The 27,083-nt window shown below is 42.1% G+C and overlaps 1 protein-coding gene across 1 annotated transcript; it reads right to left on the reverse strand.

Annotated features, from left to right (window-relative positions):
- Window positions 1-1,054: 1,054 nt before the first annotated feature.
- LOC105356600 (manganese-dependent ADP-ribose/CDP-alcohol diphosphatase) lies at window positions 1,055-5,264 on the reverse strand. The gene is given in 3 exon segments (XM_011488466.2): window positions 1,055-1,862; window positions 3,578-3,700; window positions 4,357-5,264. Coding segments are annotated over 3 exon segments (993 nt in total). The 5' UTR covers window positions 4,934-5,264; the 3' UTR covers window positions 1,055-1,569.
- Between the last annotated feature and the right edge of the window lie 21,819 nt (window positions 5,265-27,083).

Here is a 27,083-nt window from a genome sequence, read left to right on the forward strand (position 1 = left end):
TGCAGGAACTCTAATTTCCGTGTCTTTTGAATCCTCCTGCTGTTGCGTTTGTCCTAAAAAACTGCATTGTTCCTTCCAGGAAGAACCCAGTTTCACACAAACAGAACAAGACGGTTCTTGAGTTCTGCCGTCAAGAACAGACATGCAGCACGGCGGCAGTAGGCGACCCATTCTATCCGGTCTGCAGACTATCTGTGCAGAGAAAAAGGATCAATACTCTGTTATCACCGCCTTCCTGAAAACTCAGACCTGTTCGGCTTGATTTTTACTTCATCTGTTGTTTGGATCACCATCTGCATCACTAAAATATGGATTCAGTGTCAAAAAATAACTCAAATACCGGTACTGCTGCGTAAAAAGTACTCCAGTAACAATGGAAGGTACTAAAAGTAGTTATTTGTTCCTTTTGGTGATATTTAAGGTTTTTTATTTTACTTTACTAGTTATTAATACAAGAAAAAATCTTTGTAAAAATATACTTGTTAATTTAAATCAAAAGAACGTATGATGTGTTGTGAATTTCTCAAATCTTTGTTACAAAACGTATTTTCATTTCTTATTGCATGGCTTACAAAACCCCCCAAAGATTGATATTTAAATCACTTTTATCTGTCGTTACAACTTACCACTAAACTTTCTGAGATGCATTTCATGATGAAAACAACCAGAAACGTTGATTTTTCTCTGTATTTAACCACATTTCTGTAGTTATCTTTACATTTCATTGGCTCGATGTGCTCGATTTTTCCTTTCTTTCTTATTGTAAGTATTTTGCAGAAAGGTTGAAAAGTCAAACTGTCACTTGAAAACTGTGAAAAAGCATAAAACGTGAACAAATTGGACTTCAAAATGTCCAAACTTTCATTTTGTGAAGCCGGAAGAGAATTCCTCCACCAAATGATCAAAACAAACTAATAAACTAGAAATCCCTACTTTACTACTTTAACTCCCTATCTGGTATTTTTCTTTTTGGCACGACTTGTTCAAGCTGTTCGATGTACCTGAATGCATCACATGAAGGCAGACTCTAAACCCGATAAAGTAAAAGTGGAAATATTTGAAAGAAAACATTTTTATTGCTGCAGATCAAATAATCACCAACATATGAACTCACTTCAATTCATTTTTAAATAAAAACTTATCTTTTTGGAAAAGTGCATCAAAGGAAACTGCAGAAGGCAACAGTTCACACAATTCTCTTTTTAAATATGAAAATAACTCATGAGTGCAGTTTCATCAAAGCAGCACTTCTACTAAAAGTGCTTTCGTTTAAAAATAAATATGTTGTTCTTGTTGAAATCGACACTTCGAGGCTAAAAGGGAATTAAATGTTTCTGTGAGGAACATTGTCTTCCTCTAAAGTGACTCAGGAGTTGCTGACTTAGCAGGATTCTCGCCGTCAGAACAAACCGTGAGGCTGCAGACATCAGAATACCCGGGTCGGTTCTGACCCACAACTTCAAGAAAAGCAGCAATCTAAAGGATTTGAGTAAATCTGTGGAAGAGCTGAGGGGCTAAAAACCATAGGGGCTGCTCCGTAATGGCTCCTCCTCCACGGCGGCGCTGTGGTCACGAGAACAGGAAGAGCCGATCCAGCACTCTCCCACTTCCTTTCAGCTCCATCCGGTCTGCATACACAGAGACGATCCCAAAGGCATCGCTGTAGGGCGGAGTCTCAATCACCCCGTCCAGAGTCAGGTGGTGCACCCCTGTGTCCTTGTCGTGGTGGTATCCTCCGTCGTGGGCGTGTCCCGCCATGTAACACACCACGCATTTGTGCGAGTGAATGACGGCGAGGAGCTCCTCAAAGTTCCAGGCGAGGCTGGCGGCGTCCGTGGAGAAGGGGTGGACGGGGAGGTGACCTGGGGGGGCGGGGCAGACATCAAAGCCGTCAACGATCAAAGACTCCCTGAAGAAAAGATGAGTCAGCTTTCTGTCCGTCAGAGAGCAAACAGCAGACCGAGATCCTCCAGCTCTGCAGAACCGACACGAAGACCCACAGTGGGATCAGAACCAGAGCTCTGAAGGAGGCTGCTGGCAAAGTTCTCACTCAATTGTTAAAACCATTCAAATTGTTCTGGATGGAAATTTGTCAAACAAATCTATAATTCAGGATTTCAGCAGGAAGGTCCACGGATGGAATCAACACATGAGAAGAGTTGAGATGTTCTGACCCGCCCCGACTTTCTACCTTTGTTTCTTGGAAAGCAGAGTTTCCTGAGCTTTTTGGAGACAACGGACCGCTTCATGGAGCCTCTCCGGTCACCTTCTGATCTACTATCAAAGTGTTCCCAGTGGTTTTTGAATGATGATGATGCAATTTTTAGCCAAAATGAGAGAAACCTGGGCTGTTCTCTAGGACATCGTTTCTGCAGAGCGGCAGGATTTCATTAGAAATTCACCTCTAGGTTGGCACAAAGCAACTCCACCCCCCCTTCCCCTCCCTGTTGCTGAGAGCGTATTTGTGACATCACAACTATGACCTTATTCCAACAGCCGTTTTTCATCTGCTCCTGATACACAACCATTTAAATGAAGAAATACTCAAGAACTTCTATTTTGAGCTTCATATGTCCACTATAATAAGAAAAACGCCACATGAACATGTTAAAAACACAGTTTTCATCAGTGGGTCTTAATCATCAGACTAGAATGTCACAGATCGGCGCTGAAGTTGGCATTTGATTTTCTTTAGCTTCCGGTTTCCAGAAAATGAACGAGCCCACAAGGACAGTCTTTAGATAGTTCACTGAAGAGGATTCAACTAAAAAAAATAAACGTTTCTGATAACCGGTAATTAAGATTCATTGAAGGAACCGTACAGAATCCCATTTGGACATGTGCAGCTTTGGAAAGAATGAAAAAAGACTACTTCATTTGTTCAGGTACGTGTTTTTGTGGAGTTCCCTTCATTTCTTTAGAGGACGACACGTGAACGAGGAGAATGCCAAGACGAGCGTCTAGAGTGAGTCATAGACCGATGTGGAGAGAATCTTCTAATAAATATACTAAACACACTGAATGAATGCAAGTTGTGCTTTTTGTTTCTGTGCAGCCCGGTAGCAGATGACTCACAGACTGTGGCCTGGGGTTTGGAATAGAATAGAATAGAATAGAATAGAATAGAATAGAATAGAATAGAATAGAATAGAATAGAATAGAATAGAATAGAATAGAATAGAATAGAATAGAACAGAAATTTAAAAGAGGACATCTGCTCACACTCATAAATCACACTCACATTAAAAACAATCAAAATAGTAAAAATTGCAATAGATTAAAAAGATTAAAAGATAAAAAATAAAGAAATAAATAGATAAATCATTTAAAAATCAGTGGGTAAAATAAATAAATAAATAACAATAAATAAAATGACAAGAAGTTACTTTTAAGAAGCACTGCTGCCAAGTTTCCTCTGGATATTTCCCTTATTTTAAACACAAACCTTTACTACTTTTTGTCTAAAAGTCTGATTGGAGCCCAGAAGACATTTGTTCTCCCGCATAAGCGTTTGGTCTGTCTCGATCCAGTCTAACCCTGAGGGAGACGGGACGCGCAGGAAAACAGCTGCACTCACTGGCGATGGTGACTCGCTCCTGCTTCTCATCTGCAGAGGTCAGGACCGAGTCCAGCCAGTCCAGCTGCTCCTTACTGAAGCCTCCGTTGAACATGGTGAACCGCTGCCTGAGGTCTGCAAAGGCTGGAAGGACAAGAGGAAATCCTGCTGGTAAAAATTAAATCAATCCGTTTTGTTTATGTGACTCTTTCAGGTTTGCAGGACAAAAACAAAGAAATTTAAACTTGTGACGCTGTTTGTGGTTTAGTCGAAACATAAATAAAACGTGAAATGATTGAAGTTTGGTCATCTTAAAGTCCCATTCCCATCATCTTTTAATCTTTAGATCAAAGCGTTGATGCTGCTTTTTGTAAATCCCACAAAAACATGTTTGGTTTTCTAGAACAGTTTGTTTCTGCGTGGATTCTAATAAACTCCTGCCGCTCTGCAGAAACTATGGCCTCGAAAAGGAAACCGTTAAATCTGGTTTTAGCTGAAAACAGCATCTCATCGCTGAAAGACCACTGTGTGAACGCTTTAAAAATAGATCAAAAGATGATCGGAGTTGAACTTTAAATAAAATGAATGCTTTTTGAACAAAGGTTCTGCTCATCAGTCATTTTCCTTTACTAAATGTCTGTTTTTCTGACAGATAAGCCTAATCTAAACCCGAAAAAGATTTGGATTTTCTTTTAGACTAAGGTCATTTATCCTCAGCATAAACGTGATCTGTTTATGTTCAACAGATCAGGTGGTCGATGTCTGCTGCGGTTTCCGGTTTGGGTCTGCTGTCATCATACCTGGGGGACAGTTGAGGTCCTGGTTCTGGTTGTACTTCCGGATCAGTTCCATGGCACTGCGGTACTCCTCGCTGGACTCCTCCCTCCCCAGCAAGCTGACGTCATAGGCGTCCAGCACCACGAACGTGAAACCCGGAACCGGCGTGAACCGGTACGCATAGATGTCAGGCCGGACCGGGGCCGCGCCCGCGCCGCTGTCCGCGTGCAGCCTGCTGTTCAGCGGGGAGCGCAGCAGCGCGCTCCTGCTGAAGTTGTAAAACTCGTGGTTCCCCCACACGTGGTGCACCGGCGCTGGGCCGGTCTCGAACCGCCGGAGCGCCGCGTCCAGAGCCCGCTCCGAAGCGCCGCGTGGTTCGTTTTAGCCGTCGATGAGGTCTCCCAGCTGGAGGACGAACAGAGGCTGCACGCGCGCCTCCCTCCAGGCGTCCTGGGCGTTGCTCAGCAGCTGTAAGCTGCTCCGGTAGTAGCGATCCCTCCTGCGGCTGTAATTCTTGTAGCCATCGTCAATGTCCGCGTACTGGACGTCAGCGATGACCCCAAAGGTGAACAGCGGCTCCTGAAGAAGACACTCGTCCATTCCCGGAGCCCTTCAATCCGCAGCTGATGTCTGAACCAAAAACAAGACCCTACCGCCTACAGTTGCTTCCTCGGTTGTGTTTACATTATCTCCGTTATTTCTGTAATGTCAGCCATGCCGGTTTTAAAGCGGATATTACAGAAGTTGGTTCCGTCGCCTCCTTAAAAATAAAATTGCTAGGCTGATGAGGTTTTGATCAAATAAAATGATAGAAAACGACTGTTAGAATGGGTCAAATTTTGTTGGCAGGGCCAATCATTAAATATTGTAGAGGGATGGAGGGAACGGTGTCTGCTTCCTTGTCCTCTTTGCGTGATGAAGAAACGTAGAGCCACTTTATATTTTCACATTGGAAAGATGTAGAACACAATGAGTTATATCACTAGAGGAGACACGCCCGCTTTAGAAACCTGGCCGTCGGTGGCGGAGCGCGACGCCATCTTGGTGAGGTCGATGACAACTATTGCCTTCGGTGGTGTTTAAGTACCTTTGATATACTATATATATTTTTACATTTATATATATTTATACATATATGTAAATATATTATATTTATATATATAATATATATATAGATACATCATTTGTTTTTGTTAAAGAAGAGAAACAGTCAGCCTTAAAAGCTCAAACTTTAAAGAAAATGCATTGTTGCAGGACTTCTTACAAATAAAAAATTATTACAAAGTAATTTAAAAAATAATTTTTAAACATTTAGAAGTTTTAGACCTCTTTGAAATCTAATTTAAATTATTTAGAAAAACAACAATAAGTCAATGATAATAATAATAAATCAATAGTAAGTCAATACAAACAATAAATAATAACAATAAATAAATAATAAGTCAATAAATAATAAAAAATAAGTCTATTAATAATAATAATAAAAAAATATATATTCAAAAGAAGTCCAAAAGTGAACAATTGATTTACCCTAAAAAAACAACAACAAAGAAAAACAATTGATTTATACTGATTCATGTGAGTGATCAATGTAACACAGATGGTATGGTGCCGGTTTCAAGCAAACAGTCTGGCCTCTCATCAAAATGTGTTTCCACAAAATGTTTTGAACATATCCAGACTGTATTAATAGTTGGTAACCATAGTGATCCATCTGGGTTAGCTCTTTTTATTGCTAAGGCCCACTTTTTCCTTAAGTCTGAATCCATTGGAAACCTGCAAGAAAAGTTCAGTCACTGAGTTAGAAATTTATAAATCTATATTACTATAATAGCCTAGTATGCTGTATACAGGTTTAGCAAAATAAAATGTACATTTATGTCAACAGCAAATTATACGTACATCATGCAGCATGCTGATAATAGCCCTGCAGCATCATGCATGTCAACATGTGTACTAATAATGAAGCCCCTGTAGTATTAAAAGAAAAAAAATATAGTACTTGTGAAATGATATGCCTTCCTCCTTCATCGACTCAGTTCTCTGATTTTGGCAGTTGAAACACAAACAATGAACTGGTATTATGCAAAAAATGTGTTCACATGCATGCACTGCAGCAGTGACTTGACCTCACCAAGATGGCGGTGCTCTCCTCCAATGAGTTATATTGCTAGAGGAGACATCACGTGGTTCCTCATACGGAGGAACCACGTGATGGTTCTCCCAAAAACAAAAGCCACGTCACTATAGTACTTATAGTCTCGCGGTATTTGCACAGCGCAAGGGAACCGGCAAATTTAAAGTGACAGTGCAGAATTTCTGCTGTGCCATTTTGATGAGGTGAATACGGTGCAGACCTTTCGTGTCTGATTCTGTTTTTGGTCATAAGTGTCTGAAAATCTTGACTTGTGAATTTAGTGCCATTGTCAGAACGAATGCCCCTTATTTCACCGTATGGTGCTACATCAACTATGAACTTTTCAGTTGCACAAACTGCATCACTTTTAGCTTTATGAAAGTATACAAAAACAGTACCCCTGTAGTCATCAGTAAAAGACTGTGCGTATCTGTACCCATCTAAACTCATTTGCATAGGACCAGCTAGATCTGTATGTACTAGTTGTAGTGGTTTTTCAGCCTTTCCATCTGGTTCCCTGTTTCTTGTCTGAGTGGTTTTACCTTCTGTACACACTCTGCATGGGTTCACCTGTTTATGCACATCCCCTTTTACTTCCATTCCTTTCACCACACCTTGCAACTTTCTTATTTCGTCAAAATTGCAATGACCCATGATTTCATGCCAACCTTGAATTTCATGAATAGCTTTGCATTTGTCATTGTCATCTTCAATAGTAGGTAAATAGTACAGTTTTTCATTTTCATGAATTTCAAACCTGCATCTGTTCTTCGTTATCAGGTGGCTTTCTCCTTTCTTGAATGTGATGGTTGTCCCCTCACTTGCTGCTCTTGCCACTGAGAAGATGTCATGGGTGACATACGTTGGCATGAAGAGGGCATCTCTGAGATATGCTCGGTGCTGCTGTCCAGTGCAGTCTACCAGGTGTATCAACGCTGTTCCTCTGCGTTGCGCTGTCCCGTTGACCTTTGTCCCGTCAGCTAACTCCACTGTGTGCCTCTCTGGATTGAAGGACTCATCAAAGTCGGTGAATTTCCTGATGTCATTCACAATGTGGGATGTGGCGCCTGCGTCGACCATGATTCCCTTCATTTTCACTTTGCTTGCTGGTGTCTCTGCTTTGGCCTTGAAGAAGTGGTCTGTGCTTCCACTGAGATCTTCCGTTACCTTTCGGACGTCATCTTGGAACTGGAACCCCCGTCCACGACGTCGGACGTCCAATACCCGACTGACGGTAAAGGCAGGCGCACCATCAATGGTGGCGGGTGGCGGGGACGGTGGGCATGCACAACGGGCTCTCGCTGACAGGCTTGAGTTGGGAAATGTGGAACGAGGGGTGAATCTTCAAACCAGCAGGCAGACGTAAACGGACACAGGAGGGGTTAATGAGGCGATCGATCACGTAAGGGCCGATGTATCTGGGAGCCAGCTTATGCCAAATGTCCTGACACCGTTGAAGATGGAGCTGGACCAAGGGCACTGCCAGATAGAGTTCCTGAGAAGGAAATAGAGGTGGTGAGTACCCTAAAGAGGCTTCGAAGGGGGATATGCCTGTAGCAGAGGAGGGATGAGCGTTATGAGTGTACTCCACCCAGATGAGATACTTGGACCAGTCAGATTCATTTTGAACTGCCAGGCATCTGAGAGCCGCCTCCAACTCTTGGTTCGCTCTTTCGGCTTGTCCGTTGGACTGGGGGGTAGGTATCCTGAACTAAGACTGACCGTGGCTCCGAGGGCGGAGCAGAACGACTTCCACACTTGAGATGTGAATTGTGGTCCGCGGTCAGACACGATGTCACATGGTATGCCATGATAGCGAAACACATAATTAACAAGAATTTCAGCAGTGTCCGAGGCGGAGGGGAGTTGAGCCAAGGGGATAAAGTGAACGCCCTTGGAGAAATGATCAATGACAGTTAGTATGACCATGTGCCCCTGGGAAGGAAGCAACCTTGTTACAAAATCCCCTGGGATGTGTGACCAAGGGAGACTGGGTATAGACAGAGGCAACAGATGACCAGAGGGGGGTGAATTTGAGTTCTTGGAGCGGGCACAGATGGTACAAGCAGCCACGTACTCACGGACGTCCTTTTCCAGAGAGGGCCAGTAAAACCAACGACGTGGTAGGTTGATAGTCCTGCGGACCCCTCCGTGACAGGCAATTCGTGATGCATGCCCCCATGTAAGCACTTCGGACCTGAGGGAATTGGGAACATTCAGAGTTCCAGGTGGACAGGAAACGTGATCAGGTATCTCACCCTGGGCCTGTTGGACCTTGTTCTCGATCTCCCAGGTGAGACTACAAATAAAACAAGAGGTGGGAATGATGGTAGAGTCAGAGGTGGGTTCTGTGACAGTATATTTCCTGGACAAGGCGTCCGGCTTGATATTGCGGCTGCCTGGACGATGGGTGATATTGAAGTTGAAGCGATCGAAAAACAAACACCAGCGGGCTTGACGGGAATGTAGACGTTTTGCACTGTATAGGTATGCTAGGTTTTTATGATCTGTCCAAACAATAAAGGGTAGCTCTGCTCCCTCCAGCCAGTGTTGCCACTCTTCATAGGCTAATTTGATAGCCAAAAGTTCGCAGTTGCCCACGTCATAGTTCCGCTCAGCAGGGCTTAACTTGCGTGAAAAATAAGCGCAGGGTTTTAACTTGCTGGTGGACTCTTCACTCTTCACGCCAACTCCAGAATCGGAGGTATCCACCTCAACAATGAATTGCTTAGAGACATCGGGTTGAATGAGAATAGGTGTGGTGACAAATAGTTCCTTGAGTTTCTTGAAGGCTGTATCGGCAGCCGGGGTCCAGATGTAGGGGTTTATTTCTTAACTTAGTTTAACTTTATTTCTCAACGTTAGTTGAGTGAGGGGTGCGGCAATGCTACTGTAATTAGGGATAAACCTTCTGTAGAAGTTCGCGAAGCCCAGAAATTGTTGCAATTTCTTGCGAGTCTGCGGAACTTCCCATTGGGTGACAGCTTCTATTTTGGCCGGGTCAGGTCTGATGTTACCTGCTTCAATAATATAGCCCAGAAACGGAATAGTGGAGGTATGGAATTTGCATTTTTCTGCCTTAACGAATAATTGGTTTTCGAGTAACCTTCAGGCTGGATGAATATATTAAGATATCGTCAAGGTAGACAAAAGCTAATCTATTGAGAAAGTCGCGAAAAACATCATTAACAAGCCGTTGAAAAACTGCGGGTGCATTAGTGAGGCCGAATGGCATGACCAGATATTCATAATCGCCTAAGGGGGTGTTGAAGGTAGTCTTCCATTCATCACCCTCTCGAATGCGAACCAGATGATAAGCGTTCCTTAGATCTAGTTTAAAAAAGATGCATGCCTGTAGGACTGATTCAAAAACAGAATCAATTAAAAGGGAGTGAATATTTATTTTTTACAGTAATCTGATTCAACTCACGATAATCGATGCAAGACCTCAGGGTTTTGTCTTTCTTCTCTACAAAGAAGAAGCCTGCGCCGACCGGAGACGTAGAGGGACGGATGTGACCAAGCGAAAGAGCCTCCTGGATGTATTTTTCCATAGCGTCCTCTGGACCGGATAAATTGAATAATTTTCACTTAGGAAGAGGTGCGCCGTTAAGAAGCTCTATGGCGCAGTCATAAGGCCTATGGGGTGGGAGAGCACTGGCTTTGAATTTGCAGAAAACAGCTTTGAGGTCGTGATAGCAAGCGGGCACCTTGGACAGATCGATTTCTTTTTTAGACGCAGGCGTAGTGACAATAGCGGAGGGAATAGCGGAATGAAGACAGTTAGCCAAGCAATGAGTACTCCAATTAACGATGCGAGGAACGGCCCAGTCAATGTGTGGGTTATGTTTTTGGAGGCAGGAAAACCCCATAATGATGGGGGTTTGGGGGCAATGGGTGACAAAAAACTGGTGGTATTCTCCATGATTGCCTGATGTAAGGATCAGAACCGGCTTAGTGCGAGTGGTTATTCGGGAAAGTTGTTTCCCACCTAATCCAGCTGCATTAATGGGGGAGTCGAGAGGTTCAATAGGCAGCAATAGGCGATTGACAAGTTGCAGATCAATGAGGCTATGTTCAGTGCCTGAATCAATGATTCATGGAAATTCATGGACTTGGCTTTGACAGGTACAAACAAGAACTTGGTTTCTTTAGCGTGAGTAACATTGTCCCCCTGTGGCCTGTCATCTAACGGGGGGTTCTGGAGTTTAAACGCCGACTGCATTGAGCAACTTGGTCACCGTTCTTCAGCTGTTAATTTCGAATGACCTACTTGCATGGGTTCATCCGACGCAGAAACTGGTGGCTCATGGACTGGTAACGGGAACACATAGTTAGGAGAAGCCTGATTTTGAGAGTGGCCCGGAAGTCTACGGCTGCGTTCAGCGTGACGTTCTCGTAATCGGACATCAGAACGGAGGGCTGCGGAGACAAGATCCTCAAAGGTGTTAGCTTCAGGTTGCAAACATAAATGATCCTTGATTTTTTCACTCAAAGATTGGTAGAATATCCCCTTGAGAGCGGGGTCAGGCAAGCCAGCCTCGACAGCTAAGATGCGGAAGTCGATCAAATGTTAACTGGACCAATAATATTGGTGGCTAATTTGGAAAGCATTTACTGTTTTTTATCCCAACAGCGATATTAAAATCCTATATTTGTGTGGCAATGCTACAACTTACCGAATGGTTGCCTTGTTTTAGACTTAGCAACCGCTGGGTAGCTTCCTCCTGCTTACGAGGCAGGTCAAACACTAGTCGAAATCCATCGATGAACCGGTCGAACGGGAGGTGTGAAATGGGATGAGTAGCCAGGAACGTCTGGGCCCACTGGAGAGCTTTGTTTCTGAGGGAATTCACCATTAGTGAAATTCTGCTGTGGTCCGTTTGGTAGTGTCTGGGCGCCTGCTGGAAGATGAGCTGGCACTGAAGGAGAAACCCTCCACAGGCCTCAACATCACCGCTAAACGGTTCTGGCTGAAGGCGGAAGTTTTCGGGGGTCATGGCAGAACCGGAAGTCAGGCTGTTGCCGGAAGTAGGAGCTTGAGCTGTGGCTGTGACATTGGAAGACTGTCCAGTTAATTCCGTGAGGGTATGTGTAATACTGTCGAGACGCCGAAAAAGATCTTGCTGAGCCTCAGACATTTGAGTGAGAGCATCTGCTTGGCGGCTCAAAAGGTTACCTTGGATTGAAATGGCGTGGCGGAGTCCTTCCGGGTCAGCTGGGTCGGGAGTTAGGCCAGTCCGTTCTGTCATGATCTCACGGGATTTCTGACAGACTCAGACGCTGGAACCCAGAAGGACACTAGGAGACGAGCGGTAAGTTTGATAAGATTTAATTCACAGGAGGTTAGTGAAAAGCAGGATTCTTGATGTGGCGTGGCGGCTGACTGGAGGTTTGCGGCAGGATGAGCCAGCGAGGAAGGCTTCGGCTGAATCCGAGAGTGAGGATGAGGAGCGAGGATGGGGGACTGCGACCCGAGGTTCACTCGTGACGATGATTCCTGTGAGCGGAGAGGAGAGATACAATTAGCTAGGAAGAACTCAGGCAGAGCACAAGACACGAGCTGGCCAGACTTAAGCACCATGGAAGGAACAACGGACTGGCGTCGAAAACAGGTCCTGGATCTCCTTAAGTAGTAAGGATGAAGATGAGGCTAGTGGAACCAGCTGGTCGCGTCCAGAGCAGAGCAGGAAGGGGGAGGAGGCAGGTAATTGACAGAGGCACCATGTCATTGTATGAACACACACATAAACACAGGTTCTAACTTTACCAGAACACATTGAGTAAGGGCGCACTTTAATCTTTACATCTTAACAAATATAATAAAATTATTACGACAAATATGCTGTCTATGGGGTCAAAGACTGTATGTGAGAGGAGAACTGACTAACCCTCTCCTCTGGTATTCCAGGCAGGAAGTACCAACTTGCTCCAAGAAGCCAAAATCCCATAAATGTACATTATAGTTTATATACTAGTTAGTATATTCATAATTATTTATATTACTAGTTTTGTAATTTTATTCACATTTTTATTTTGTTTATATTTTTATTATTGAATATTTGTCTGAATAATAGTTCTTGTTTTAATACATATTTTTAAACATGATCTTGCTCATCCTAATTTTTTTTCATTGTTGTAAATTGTTAAAGGTATTAACTGGCAAATCAGATGCCTCAATAAAAGTAGGTGGTGCCTGCTGGCCCTTTATAACGCCCTGAGGATACTGCTGTTGCAAAAATCCTGATCTGTTTGTGGAGGACAGAAAGCAGGAAAGCAGGAAAAAAAACTTAAAAAAATAATTTACTCCAAAATAAACATGACCAGAGCTGCATTGTTTTTGCTTTTCTAATGTCAGCTTTAGGAAACACTTTTTCCTCTCAGGAGAAAAAACAACTAAACACACATATGCAGATATGTGCAGGATTTCAGACAGTCCACTGAAACAGAATAAAAACAGAAAAGAAACAAAAATATCTGAGTCCAAAGTGCAGTAATCATAAAATAACTAAATTTGTTCTCTATTTGAAAGTACAGTAGCAGTAATGAGTAACATAAAGATATGGCACAACGACAAATTGAACTTAAAGTAAAAGATACAAAACACATAATATTTACATCAGGAAAAAATCAAGTATTTCTTTTTTTTTTAACTTGTCCTGTCCAACAGCTGGGCAGGCAGATGAGAGCTGAAGGCCTCTTGTGTTGGACATATTTTACTTTAACAAGAGGGGTTATTAATCTTCTGACAAACCAGAGGTATGTCTGAATAAACCCCCTTTGTAAATGAGGCCAAACTTTATTAATTTCAATCATGTTTGAAAATCTTTGGTGTTGGACCGGACGGAAAAGGAAAGAAGGGAAGAAGAGAGAGGGACGTTAGAGAGGGGGGGTAGGAGGGTGATAATAGGAGGGGAAGGGGGATAAGACCATGAAGCAGCATAAAGCAACAAGTTTACTGGTTGTTTATCATTACGGTAAGGTTCAAATGTAGTACAAAAAGGGCGGGGCCCGTCCACACACACACTGAAATGTTATCAACACACCTGCTAGCTGCAAAAATGTCCACATGTCAACATGTACACAAAACAGATAGTGTTCACACGCATACTTATGCCTTTAAACCAACTAGTGTGAGATATTTCATTCATTCAATCACACAAACTATTAGTGCAAAGGTGAGCTAACACCTGTGCTCAGGTGTGTGTTTATGTTCTTCTAAAGTGGATGGAGGAATGTGAAAAGAAGGAAGGAGAGTGCCCAGCCATCCCCACACCAAGACCCCCGCCGCAGCAGCAGCGGCAGCCTGAACCCATCAGGAAAAAATCAAGTATTTCAACATAAATGTAAAATGTTCAAATTATCTTTTTGTACAAATGATCCACAATACAGCTGTTTGATGTCATTCCTTCTACAGTCCAGCAGGGGGCGGTGTAGGAGCAACAAGAAACAATGTTTTTTCACTAAAAAGAGAAGACTTGTTAAAGTTTCCAGAAGCTGCTGGATCAACAACTGTGGGAGTTCTTGTCAGAATATTCTGATGAAGAGTACAGAGTAGATCAAAAGGCTGGGTCTGGATGTTTCTTCAGGCTGTGCTACAGCGTCTACTCTCAGGTGTGATCCCACTGCTGAGCGGCACGCGGGCTTTGACCTGCTCCGTTTCCGGCCTGGGCCGGTTCACCCGTCCTTAGACGACCTGGTCTCCCCGGGCTCCCCTAGAAAGACCATATCGGTACCGAACTCAGTGCAGACACCCAATCAGCACAGTCCACTGCAGCTCAGAGCTCCTGAGCTCCAACCATCCTCCAGCCTCAGCCTCCATGAGCGCAGATTACAGGCGCGCGCCACCACACCCGGCAGGAAACACAGATCAGCTGTTGGACTAAGATGCTGCAGTCACAGCATCTTAGTCCAAGAAAAGATGGAACTACAGAACTCTGAGATGGAATATCCAGACAGATGCCATCACTGAAGTTCAGCAGATCAGCTGTTGGGCTAAGATGCTGCAGTCATGAGAGCAGCTTCTAGAATAAAAGCCTTTTTCACTCTGCATTTCTGTCCAATAGACCTAAAATCTTAACTTTTTAGTATATTTAGGAAAAAGTCTTCAGTCCATTTTATTTTTTTTATTTCTTTAAATGACATAATCTATAATAGATTTCTCTGTTTTATTTTGTTTTGTAAAACTATAACAATCTCTTAGGATGTAAATTATAAAATACAATTTTTGTGTTTTGCTTTTCAATAATTGCATCTTTTTACTTTTAAGAGAATGAAAGTACAGTAATAAAGGAAACAAAAAATAGTGAATACATCTGGTAATTGTTAGAGAATATTTTTTTATTTTAATTTACCTTGTTTCATTGTTTTATTGTTTACTGCTTTTATTAGTGTGTTGACCTTTTTCATTTTTATTTTAATTATTATTTCCGCTGCTTCCTCAGCTGGAACCTCCCCCTCTGGGTCGGCTGCTGTTCAGCCGCTGCAGCTCTAGATGGGAACATGCCCCCCGCCTTGCTGTGGGGGGGGGCTGGTCCCTGCCTGTGATGCTGCATCGGTATGGAGTGATATTTCTGCCACCACGTTGCACACAAAACTTTCTAAGTTGCAAATGAAAATATTAAATATTTTGCTTTCAATTTTTTCTTTTTTTGCATTAAAAAACTGGTTTGGCTGACTATGAATTACTTATTTCATAGGACATAAAAAGATCTCAAAAATCGCTGTAATTTGCGTATTTCCTGTTCTGTTTGCTACGTGTAAAATCAGACCACATTTGTCTGTGTCAGTTTCTGAAACATATCTTCAGGCAATCATCATGTCTACTGTTTCCTATTGTCTGCCTGTTTGGTCATTTACAACAAATAAAAGGTGTGAACCACTGAGCCTCAGGTCCATCCTGGACTCCTGGGCTGGATTCACTGCTGCTCTGTGTTTTCACTGTTGAATGCTTTAACGTTTCAGAATGATACAATAAGCCACAGACTCAAAGTGTGCTACCAAGTTTTAAATGGACACACTTCAGCAGCACTCACTGCAATGGCTCTAAAACTCAACCACAACTGGACTCTTGGCTTTACCAGCATTTAGGAACTGCTACAAACAGAAATCCCTCCTTTTTGTGTTCACCTAAAACTGGAATGAACTCCTGCAAGTCATCAGGACTCCAACATCACTAATATGAGGTTCCGTTTGTGCCAAAAATCTGTTTTTGTGTCGACTGTGTACGTCTTTGGTCCATGTTCAATGAACTCGGTCAGTAGACATAGACAATGGACCAAAGACTTAGTCGACACAAAAACAGATTTTTGGCACAAACGGAACCTCATAAAATGGAACCTCATACACTAAGACTATTTCTACTTTGTTTGAAGGAAATCCAGCTGCAACCACTGACGTTGCTTCTAACTGCCCCTCATGCTGTCTCTTCTTGAACTGTTTATGATTGTAGGATTGTTCTGTTTTGTCTTGGTATGTGTGATGAATGTCTTGAGTTAATTGTTCTGCAGAGCAAGAACCTCCTGAAAACCAGTTTTAAACTGAGTCAGGTCTGTTTTTCAATGCCAGGACTTGCCGGCTTGGTCGGTGGTTGTTGCTGCAGTTGTTGCCCTTGCTGGGGCAGCTGGAGTTTAACATTGCAGCCTCAGAGCTGTGAATTGAATTTCCACAACTATTCTCTGTCTCTAATTGTCTCCTTTCCAAAGCAAACCTCCACCCCTCTAGATGTTGCTCCACCTGCTGCTGCAGCAGCGGCTTTCCTCTGTTCTTTATCCAGTACTACCATGTCTGGTTGTGTCACCATTACCATCCTGTCTGAATGTATCTATATACAAGTTGTCTGTGTACAAAACATGGTCTAAAAGGGGGTTACACTTATCTCATTAACAGCTCTAATGCTCTTTCCACAGTCTGGTGGATTTGGGGGAATGAATAAAAGGAAAAATTCACACGACACGCCTGAGTCCCATTTATTTCTCCACTACTTAGCCGCACCACGACCCGTCGCCTCAGCACGCACGTGGAAAAAATGTACATGAACATTTTCTCTCTAAGGGTTCACAGAGTAACGTACAACCTCCATTTTTTGTTTGGGTCCCTTGCGTATTCTGTTCAGCATTGACAATTTTTCACCCACAGACATAAGATATTGGTGGGAATTTTGAGGCTCTTCATGATTTGATTTGATTACGATTCAGAAGGAAACGACTTGATTATGAAACGATTATAAATTCATCCAGAATCTGCATTTTTCTTTTAGAAATTTTTCTCTTTGCCATAAAACAATAGAACAATATTACATTTTTAAGTAAAAGCAAGATCAATATACTAACTAACTGTTGAACCTTTGTTAAGAACATACAATTCTGATAAGAAAAATATTTCATTTGGTAATCAAAACCTTTTCACAGCATCAAAAGGGAAAACGCTTCAGTTACCTCAACACCTTTAAATATAGAAACTTTTTATCAGTGGACCAGCTTTAATGGAACGCTCTTTAACTCACATCAAACTAAATTATTAGTGTTTAGCTCACTACTGAACACATTTTAGAACAATGCTTAAAGAAAAGGCTTGGCAGCTGTTGTAATTCCGTGCCTCCTCAGCGATTACTCCACACCTGCTCCTCATCATCACGTCACCTGCAGCTCATCACAGAGACTGTTTATTCTGGGATGGAGCCTTCAGCAAATGACAGATTATTGTGCCTCATGAAATTCTGCAGCCCGTTAGTTCGCCTTCCTGCCTGTCAGCAAGCTCTGCCAGTCTGCTCACCTGCTGGCCTGCTCTCCTCTCCTCCATTCATCCCCTCTGCCTCGCAAAAATAAAACTTTAAATCTTGGGGTAGCAGACAAAAACCATGAGCTATAGTATTAATATTCATTCCACTAAACGTAGTAAAACAGCCGTTACAAAACTAACAGAAAGATAAATGCCTACTGATATATTTTGATTTATTGTGTTTATATTTCATGCTTAGGTGTGTCTGCTCTGGGTGTTCAGCTCTTGACTGGAAGATATCTATAATGACCAAAAAGTCAAATCTGTTGTTCTGAAATAATAATAATAATATAAAAAAATAATAATAATCATCCATCCATCCATGCGTCTCTTTGAGTGGAGCCCTGAATCCAACCATCTTCCTGGATGTGGTTGGATTCAGTGGATGTCAGTCTCCTTCTAACAGAGGAGACTGCAGCAGGACATTCCACCAGCTGCATCACTTTCTTTTGATTTGGTTTAGAATTTTTGTTTAGGACATGGAAACTGGATCTTTGCTGTTTCTGTTCTCATGAGGATCTTTTGAATCGCCCTTAGTCCTGCCTGAAGTCCCCCAGGAGCTACACCGTCGTGATGCATTTGCCTTGACTCTAACAAAGGCGGGGCAAATGCCCCTGACAGCATTGTTTCTGGGGGTAAATTCAGACACTCAAACCCCTCCACCATGATAAGGTGGCGATTCAGGGAGGGGAATTTAGTTTTAGCCAATTACCTATAATTTGGGTGGGAAAACCGAAGCTCTCGGAGGAAACCCACAGGCCTGCTCAACCTCTTCATTTGTTACCAATAATATTGGGTGACTGATTATTTTGTGTGTAGATACATTTAGTTTGTCAACACAAGTGAATTTGGATAAGTGGGGGGAAACCGAAGCTCTCGGAGGAAACCCACACAGACACGGGTCTGTCAGCACACAAAGTCGACCCGACAAACCAACGTGCCGCCCTGTTTTTTCAAACACCAATTATACATTCACGGCCTAAATCTCTGTGTACTAAACCGTCCAAATCCCTAATCTAACCCAATATTCAGTGTGGCAGCATGTATCTGTACCTGACATGTGATTCAGTGAATCCAAAGGTGAATGTCTGGTCAGATAATGCTTTCAACACTGTGAAAAATCCCTGCCATCTATACAAAAATAAAGAATTTGGAGAAGTGGGGGGAAACTGAAGCACTCAGAGGAAACCCACACAGACACGGGTCTGTCAGGTAATAAAGTTGACCCAACAAACCAACGTGCCGCCCTGTTTTTTCAAACACCCCATAGTGAACAGCTTTCCTTTGATTTTACCCTTATTTAGTTCTTTTTCCCACAATTGTAAAGACAAAAAGATCATCCACAGTGTTCTAAAAGGTGCTTTTTATTTAAACATGTTAATATGAATGTTATGATTACATTTTAGATCAGTTACATGAACAGATTTGGAAATATTTCTAGAGTTCTGATTGTGTTTTGAAGAACAGGCCTCTTTGTTCGCCTTAAGAGCAAATTTATAATCCTAATTTAGAAGAAAAAGTTGACTTTGGCTGCCCAATCCTGGTCCTTAAGGTCATGGAGTTTCTAGCCCTCCCAGCACTTCTTGCTGCTGGTACCTGGACCAGGTGTGCTGAGTCAGTCAGAACATGGAAACACCTGAGTCAGCAAATCAGCAGCAAGAAGGAAGGAAGGCAAAAGCAAAAACACAGGCAGGGTGGTAGATCCCAAGGACCAGGATTGAGCAGCCCTGATTTAGAGTATTTACAAAATACACTCCTGCCTGTGTGACCCTAATTGTTTGAAACCCTAACCCCCTGTAACCATGACAACCCTTCTATTAATGTCTAGACGACCTCCAGCCTCCTTAAAGTTCTCTGCATTTATGTCTTGAAGCCAAACAGTCCACGAAAAAACTTTGTGATAGAGGACCTCTTCTCATGTTTTTCTTTAGGCTCTTTGACTTTTTCTACTTTCTGTTGCTAACAGAAAAAAGGCTGAGGCCCGTCAAACAGGCGGGGGGTCCACTTCCACCTTCCCTCACCCCGGCTGAGGAGCTGGCACTGGCCCTCCATAAAGGGTGACCAGTCGTGGATAGGATTCCAGGGGGCACCTCCTCATCAGACATGGCCACAAACATGAGTGGCTTAGTTAAATGTAGTTATACCACATTATAAGTCATGACGAATTGATTATTTTACTGTACATCAGTGTTGAATACATCAAATATACACTCACCATTTAACCAACACATTTCGAAAGCATTACTTTTATGTGTTATGCATTTCTTTTGTATATTTTATTCAATATTACAGCATTTGATGTATAATGTATACTGATTCTCCTTTATTAGGTGTTTGCTTGAGAATATACGTATGTGACTGGTTTTATTGTATTGCAGATGCCGATGGTCAGTACATATCGCTGGAGCCTCCTGCATCACCACAGTCTGTCGTAATTGTAAGTGATTAATGTTGTAAGATCCTTAGTTGTCTGTTTGGTAGATCAAGCATCTTTACATGATTACACTGCAGGATGAGGATGAAGAGACCACATCTCCAGTGACAGATATTGAGAGACCTAGACCCATCGAGGTATGTGATGTCCCGCCACTCCTTTATCTTATGTTTTAAATGACATACATATTGTCATTGCACTTTCAGAGTATTGCTGGGGATGTTGCAGCAGATGAGGGTCAATGCAGCTCCACCATGAACCTTGGCAGTGTGAGAACATTTCTGCAGATAAATCATCTCATGTTAATATTTTGTTTGGATTTCAAACATCAAAATACCAATCATGTGGAATTACTTTGTCTTTATAGTTGCCTACCAAAGAGCTGTACAAGGTCTATTTACAACGTAAAATACGTAAATGTGACCTATAAATAGAATTGCTGGAGCATCAGCTGAAGGTGAGACACATATGTGAATATTTAATCTTTTAATTGTTGAATGGATGATTAAGCAATAAAGTCACTTTATTTCATTACAGCAAATAAAGAAATAAAAAATATCAGCCTTTGAGTCATGCTTTTTATTGGATGTAATGTACGGGAGTTAGGCCAGTCCGTTCTGTCATGATCTCACGGGATTTCTGACAGACCCAGACGCTGGAACCCAGAAGGACACTAGGAGACGAGCGGTAAGTTTGATAAGATTTAATTCACAGGAGGTTAGTGAAAAGCAGGATTCTTGATGTGGCGTGGCGGCTGACTGGAGGTTTGCGGCAGGATGAGCCAGCGAGGAAGGCTTCGGCTGAATCCGAGAGTGAGGATGAGGAGCGAGGATGGGGGACTGCGACCCGAGGTTCACTCGTGACGATGATTCCTGTGAGCGGAGAGGAGAGATACAATTAGCTAGGAAGAACTCAGGCAGAGCACAAGACACGAGCTGGCCAGACTTAAGCACCATGGAAGGAACAACGGACTGGCGTCGAAAACAGGTCCTGGATCTCCTTAAGTAGTAAGGATGAAGATGAGGCTAGTGGAACCAGCTGGTCGCGTCCAGAGCAGAGCAGGAAGGGGGAGGAGGCAGGTAATTGACAGAGGCACCATGTCATTGTATGAACACACACATAAACACAGGTTCTAACTTTACCAGAACACATTGAGTAAGGGCGCACTTTAATCTTTACATCTTAACAAATATAATAAAATTATTACGACAAATATGCTGTCTATGGGGTCAAAGACTGTATGTGAGAGGAGAACTGACTAACCCTCTCCTCTGGTATTCCAGGCAGGAAGTACCAACTTGCTCCAAGAAGCCAAAATCCCATAAATGTACATTATAGTTTATATACTAGTTAGTATATTCATAATTATTTATATTACTAGTTTTGTAATTTTATTCACATTTTTATTTTGTTTATATTTTTATTATTGAATATTTGTCTGAATAATAGTTCTTGTTTTAATACATATTTTTAAACATGATCTTGCTCATCCTAATTTTTTTTCATTGTTGTAAATTGTTAAAGGTATTAACTGGCAAATCAGATGCCTCAATAAAAGTAGGTGGTGCCTGCTGGCCCTTTATAACGCCCTGAGGATACTGCTGTTGCAAAAATCCTGATCTGTTTGTGGAGGACAGAAAGCAGGAAAGCAGGAAAAAAAACTTTAAAAAATAATTTACTCCAAAATAAACATGACCAGAGCTGCATTGTTTTTGCTTTTCTAATGTCAGCTTTAGGAAACACTTTTTCCTCTCAGGAGAAAAAACAACTAAACACACATATGCAGATATGTGCAGGATTTCAGACAGTCCACTGAAACAGAATAAAAACAGAAAAGAAACAAAAATATCTGAGTCCAAAGTGCAGTAATCATAAAATAACTAAATTTGTTCTCTATTTGAAAGTACAGTAGCAGTAATGAGTAACATAAAGATATGGCACAACGACAAATTGAACTTAAAGTAAAAGATACAAAACACATAATATTTACATCAGGAAAAAATCAAGTATTTCTTTTTTTTTTTAACTTGTCCTGTCCAACAGCTGGGCAGGCAGATGAGAGCTGAAGGCCTCTTGTGTTGGACATATTTTACTTTAACAAGAGGGGTTATTAATCTTCTGACAAACCAGAGGTATGTCTGAATAAACCCCCTTTGTAAATGAGGCCAAACTTTATTAATTTCAATCATGTTTGAAAATCTTTGGTGTTGGACCGGACGGAAAAGGAAAGAAGGGAAGAAGAGAGAGGGACGTTAGAGAGAGGGGGGGTAGGAGGGTGATAATAGGAGGGGAAGGGGGATAAGACCATGAAGCAGCATAAAGCAACAAGTTTACTGGTTGTTTATCATTACGGTAAGGTTCAAATGTAGTACAAAAAGGGCGGGGCCCGTCCACACACACACTGAAATGTTATCAACACACCTGCTAGCTGCAAAAATGTCCACATGTCAACATGTACACAAAACAGATAGTGTTCACACGCATACTTATGCCTTTAAACCAACTAGTGTGAGATATTTCATTCATTCAATCACACAAACTATTAGTGCAAAGGTGAGCTAACACCTGTGCTCAGGTGTGTGTTTATGTTCTTCTAAAGTGGATGGAGGAATGTGAAAAGAAGGAAGGAGAGTGCCCAGCCATCCCCACACCAAGACCCCCGCCGCAGCAGCAGCGGCAGCCTGAACCCATCAGGAAAAAATCAAGTATTTCAACATAAATGTAAAATGTTCAAATTATCTTTTTGTACAAATGATCCACAATACAGCTGTTTGATGTCATTCCTTCTACAGTCCAGCAGGGGGCGGTGTAGGAGCAACAAGAAACAATGTTTTTTCACTAAAAAGAGAAGACTTGTTAAAGTTTCCAGAAGCTGCTGGATCAACAACTGTGGGAGTTCTTGTCAGAATATTCTGATGAAGAGTACAGAGTAGATCAAAAGGCTGGGTCTGGATGTTTCTTCAGGCTGTGCTACAGCGTCTACTCTCAGGTGTGATCCCACTGCTGAGCGGCACGCGGGCTTTGACCTGCTCCGTTTCCGGCCTGGGCCGGTTCACCCGTCCTTAGACGACCTGGTCTCCCCGGGCTCCCCTAGAAAGACCATATCGGTACCGAACTCAGTGCAGACACCCAATCAGCACAGTCCACTGCAGCTCAGAGCTCCTGAGCTCCAACCATCCTCCAGCCTCAGCCTCCATGAGCGCAGATTACAGGCGCGCGCCACCACACCCGGCAGGAAACACAGATCAGCTGTTGGACTAAGATGCTGCAGTCACAGCATCTTAGTCCAAGAAAAGATGGAACTACAGAACTCTGAGATGGAATATCCAGACAGATGCCATCACTGAAGTTCAGCAGATCAGCTGTTGGGCTAAGATGCTGCAGTCATGAGAGCAGCTTCTAGAATAAAAGCCTTTTTCACTCTGCATTTCTGTCCAATAGACCTAAAATCTTAACTTTTTAGTATATTTAGGAAAAAGTCTTCAGTCCATTTTATTTTTTTTATTTCTTTAAATGACATGATCTATAATAGATTTCTCTGTTTTATTTTGTTTTGTAAAACTATAACAATCTCTTAGGATGTAAATTATAAAATACAATTTTTGTGTTTTGCTTTTCAATAATTGCATCTTTTTACTTTTAAGAGAATGAAAGTACAGTAATAAAGGAAACAAAAAATAGTGAATACATCTGGTAATTGTTAGAGAATATTTTTTTATTTTAATTTACCTTGTTTCATTGTTTTATTGTTTACTGCTTTTATTAGTGTGTTGACCTTTTTCATTTTTATTTTAATTATTATTTCCGCTGCTTCCTCAGCTGGAACCTCCCCCTCTGGGTCGGCTGCTGTTCAGCCGCTGCAGCTCTAGATGGGAACATGCCCCCCGCCTTGCTGTGGGGGGGGGCTGGTCCCTGCCTGTGATGCTGCATCGGTATGGAGTGATATTTCTGCCACCACGTTGCACACAAAACTTTCTAAGTTGCAAATGAAAATATTAAATATTTTGCTTTCAATTTTTTCTTTTTTTGCATTAAAAAACTGGTTTGGCTGACTATGAATTACTTATTTCATAGGACATAAAAAGATCTCAAAAATCGCTGTAATTTGCGTATTTCCTGTTCTGTTTGCTACGTGTAAAATCAGACCACATTTGTCTGTGTCAGTTTCTGAAACATATCTTCAGGCAATCATCATGTCTACTGTTTCCTATTGTCTGCCTGTTTGGTCATTTACAACAAATAAAAGGTGTGAACCACTGAGCCTCAGGTCCATCCTGGACTCCTGGGCTGGATTCACTGCTGCTCTGTGTTTTCACTGTTGAATGCTTTAACGTTTCAGAATGATACAATAAGCCACAGACTCAAAGTGTGCTACCAAGTTTTAAATGGACACACTTCAGCAGCACTCACTGCAATGGCTCTAAAACTCAACCACAACTGGACTCTTGGCTTTACCAGCATTTAGGAACTGCTACAAACAGAAATCCCTCCTTTTTGTGTTCACCTAAAACTGGAATGAACTCCTGCAAGTCATCAGGACTCCAACATCACTAATATGAGGTTCCGTTTGTGCCAAAAATCTGTTTTTGTGTCGACTGTGTACGTCTTTGGTCCATGTTCAATGAACTCGGTCAGTAGACATAGACAATGGACCAAAGACTTAGTCGACACAAAAACAGATTTTTGGCACAAACGGAACCTCATAAAATGGAACCTCATACACTAAGACTATTTCTACTTTGTTTGAAGGAAATCCAGCTGCAACCACTGACGTTGCTTCTAACTGCCCCTCATGCTGTCTCTTCTTGAACTGTTTATGATTGTAGGATTGTTCTGTTTTGTCTTGGTATGTGTGATGAATGTCTTGAGTTAATTGTTCTGCAGAGCAAGAACCTCCTGAAAACCAGTTTTAAACTGAGTCAGGTCTGTTTTTCAATGCCAGGACTTGCCGGCTTGGTCGGTGGTTGTTGCTGCAGTTGTTGCCCTTGCTGGGGCAGCTGGAGTTTAACATTGCAGCCTCAGAGCTGTGAATTGAATTTCCACAACTATTCTCTGTCTCTAATTGTCTCCTTTCCAAAGCAAACCTCCACCCCTCTAGATGTTGCTCCACCTGCTGCTGCAGCAGCGGCTTTCCTCTGTTCTTTATCCAGTACTACCATGTCTGGTTGTGTCACCATTACCATCCTGTCTGAATGTATCTATATACAAGTTGTCTGTGTACAAAACATGGTCTAAAAGGGGGTTACACTTATCTCATTAACAGCTCTAATGCTCTTTCCACAGTCTGGTGGATTTGGGGGAATGAATAAAAGGAAAAATTCACACGACACGCCTGAGTCCCATTTATTTCTCCACTACTTAGCCGCACCACGACCCGTCGCCTCAGCACGCACGTGGAAAAAATGTACATGAACATTTTCTCTCTAAGGGTTCACAGAGTAACGTACAACCTCCATTTTTTGTTTGGGTCCCTTGCGTATTCTGTTCAGCATTGACAATTTTTCACCCACAGACATAAGATATTGGTGGGAATTTTGAGGCTCTTCATGATTTGATTTGATTACGATTCAGAAGGAAACGACTTGATTATGAAACGATTATAAATTCATCCAGAATCTGCATTTTTCTTTTAGAAATTTTTCTCTTTGCCATAAAACAATAGAACAATATTACATTTTTAAGTAAAAGCAAGATCAATATACTAACTAACTGTTGAACCTTTGTTAAGAACATACAATTCTGATAAGAAAAATATTTCATTTGGTAATCAAAACCTTTTCACAGCATCAAAAGGGAAAACGCTTCAGTTACCTCAACACCTTTAAATATAGAAACTTTTTATCAGTGGACCAGCTTTAATGGAACGCTCTTTAACTCACATCAAACTAAATTATTAGTGTTTAGCTCACTACTGAACATATTTTAGAACAAATCCTAAAGAAAAGGCTTGGCAGCTGTTGTAATTCCGTGCCTCCTCAGCGATTACTCCACACCTGCTCCTCATCATCACGTCACCTGCAGCTCATCACAGAGACTGTTTATTCTGGGATGGAGCCTTCAGCAAATGACAGATTATTGTGCCTCATGAAATTCTGCAGCCCGTTAGTTCGCCTTCCTGCCTGTCAGCAAGCTCTGCCAGTCTGCTCACCTGCTGGCCTGCTCTCCTCTCCTCCATTCATCCCCTCTGCCTCGCAAAAATAAAACTTTAAATCTTGGGGTAGCAGACAAAAACCATGAGCTATAGTATTAATATTCATTCCACTAAACGTAGTAAAACAGCCGTTACAAAACTAACAGAAAGATAAATGCCTACTGATATATTTTGATTTATTGTGTTTATATTTCATGCTTAGGTGTGTCTGCTCTGGGTGTTCAGCTCTTGACTGGAAGATATCTATAATGACCAAAAAGTCAAATCTGTTGTTCTGAAATAATAATAATAATATAAAAAAATAATAATAATCATCCATCCATCCATGCGTCTCTTTGAGTGGAGCCCTGAATCCAACCATCTTCCTGGATGTGGTTGGATTCAGTGGATGTCAGTCTCCTTCTAACAGAGGAGACTGCAGCAGGACATTCCACCAGCTGCATCACTTTCTTTTGATTTGGTTTAGAATTTTTGTTTAGGACATGGAAACTGGATCTTTGCTGTTTCTGTTCTCATGAGGATCTTTTGAATCGCCCTTAGTCCTGCCTGAAGTCCCCCAGGAGCTACACCGTCGTGATGCATTTGCCTTGACTCTAACAAAGGCGGGGCAAATGCCCCTGACAGCATTGTTTCTGGGGGTAAATTCAGACACTCAAACCCCTCCACCATGATAAGGTGGCGATTCAGGGAGGGGAATTTAGTTTTAGCCAATTACCTATAATTTGGGTGGGAAAACCGAAGCTCTCGGAGGAAACCCACAGGCCTGCTCAACCTCTTCATTTGTTACCAATAATATTGGGTGACTGATTATTTTGTGTGTAGATACATTTAGTTTGTCAACACAAGTGAATTTGGATAAGTGGGGGGAAACCGAAGCTCTCGGAGGAAACCCACACAGACACGGGTCTGTCAGCACACAAAGTCGACCCGACAAACCAACGTGCCGCCCTGTTTTTTCAAACACCAATTATACATTCACGGCCTAAATCTCTGTGTACTAAACCGTCCAAATCCCTAATCTAACCCAATATTCAGTGTGGCAGCATGTATCTGTACCTGACATGTGATTCAGTGAATCCAAAGGTGAATGTCTGGTCAGATAATGCTTTCAACACTGTGAAAAATCCCTGCCATCTATACAAAAATAAAGAATTTGGAGAAGTGGGGGGAAACTGAAGCACTCAGAGGAAACCCACACAGACACGGGTCTGTCAGGTAATAAAGTTGACCCAACAAACCAACGTGCCGC

Source organism: Oryzias latipes, chromosome 19 (genome assembly GCF_002234675.1).
Source record: "Oryzias latipes chromosome 19, ASM223467v1".
In the NCBI taxonomy this organism is placed as follows: domain Eukaryota; kingdom Metazoa; phylum Chordata; class Actinopteri; order Beloniformes; family Adrianichthyidae; genus Oryzias; species Oryzias latipes.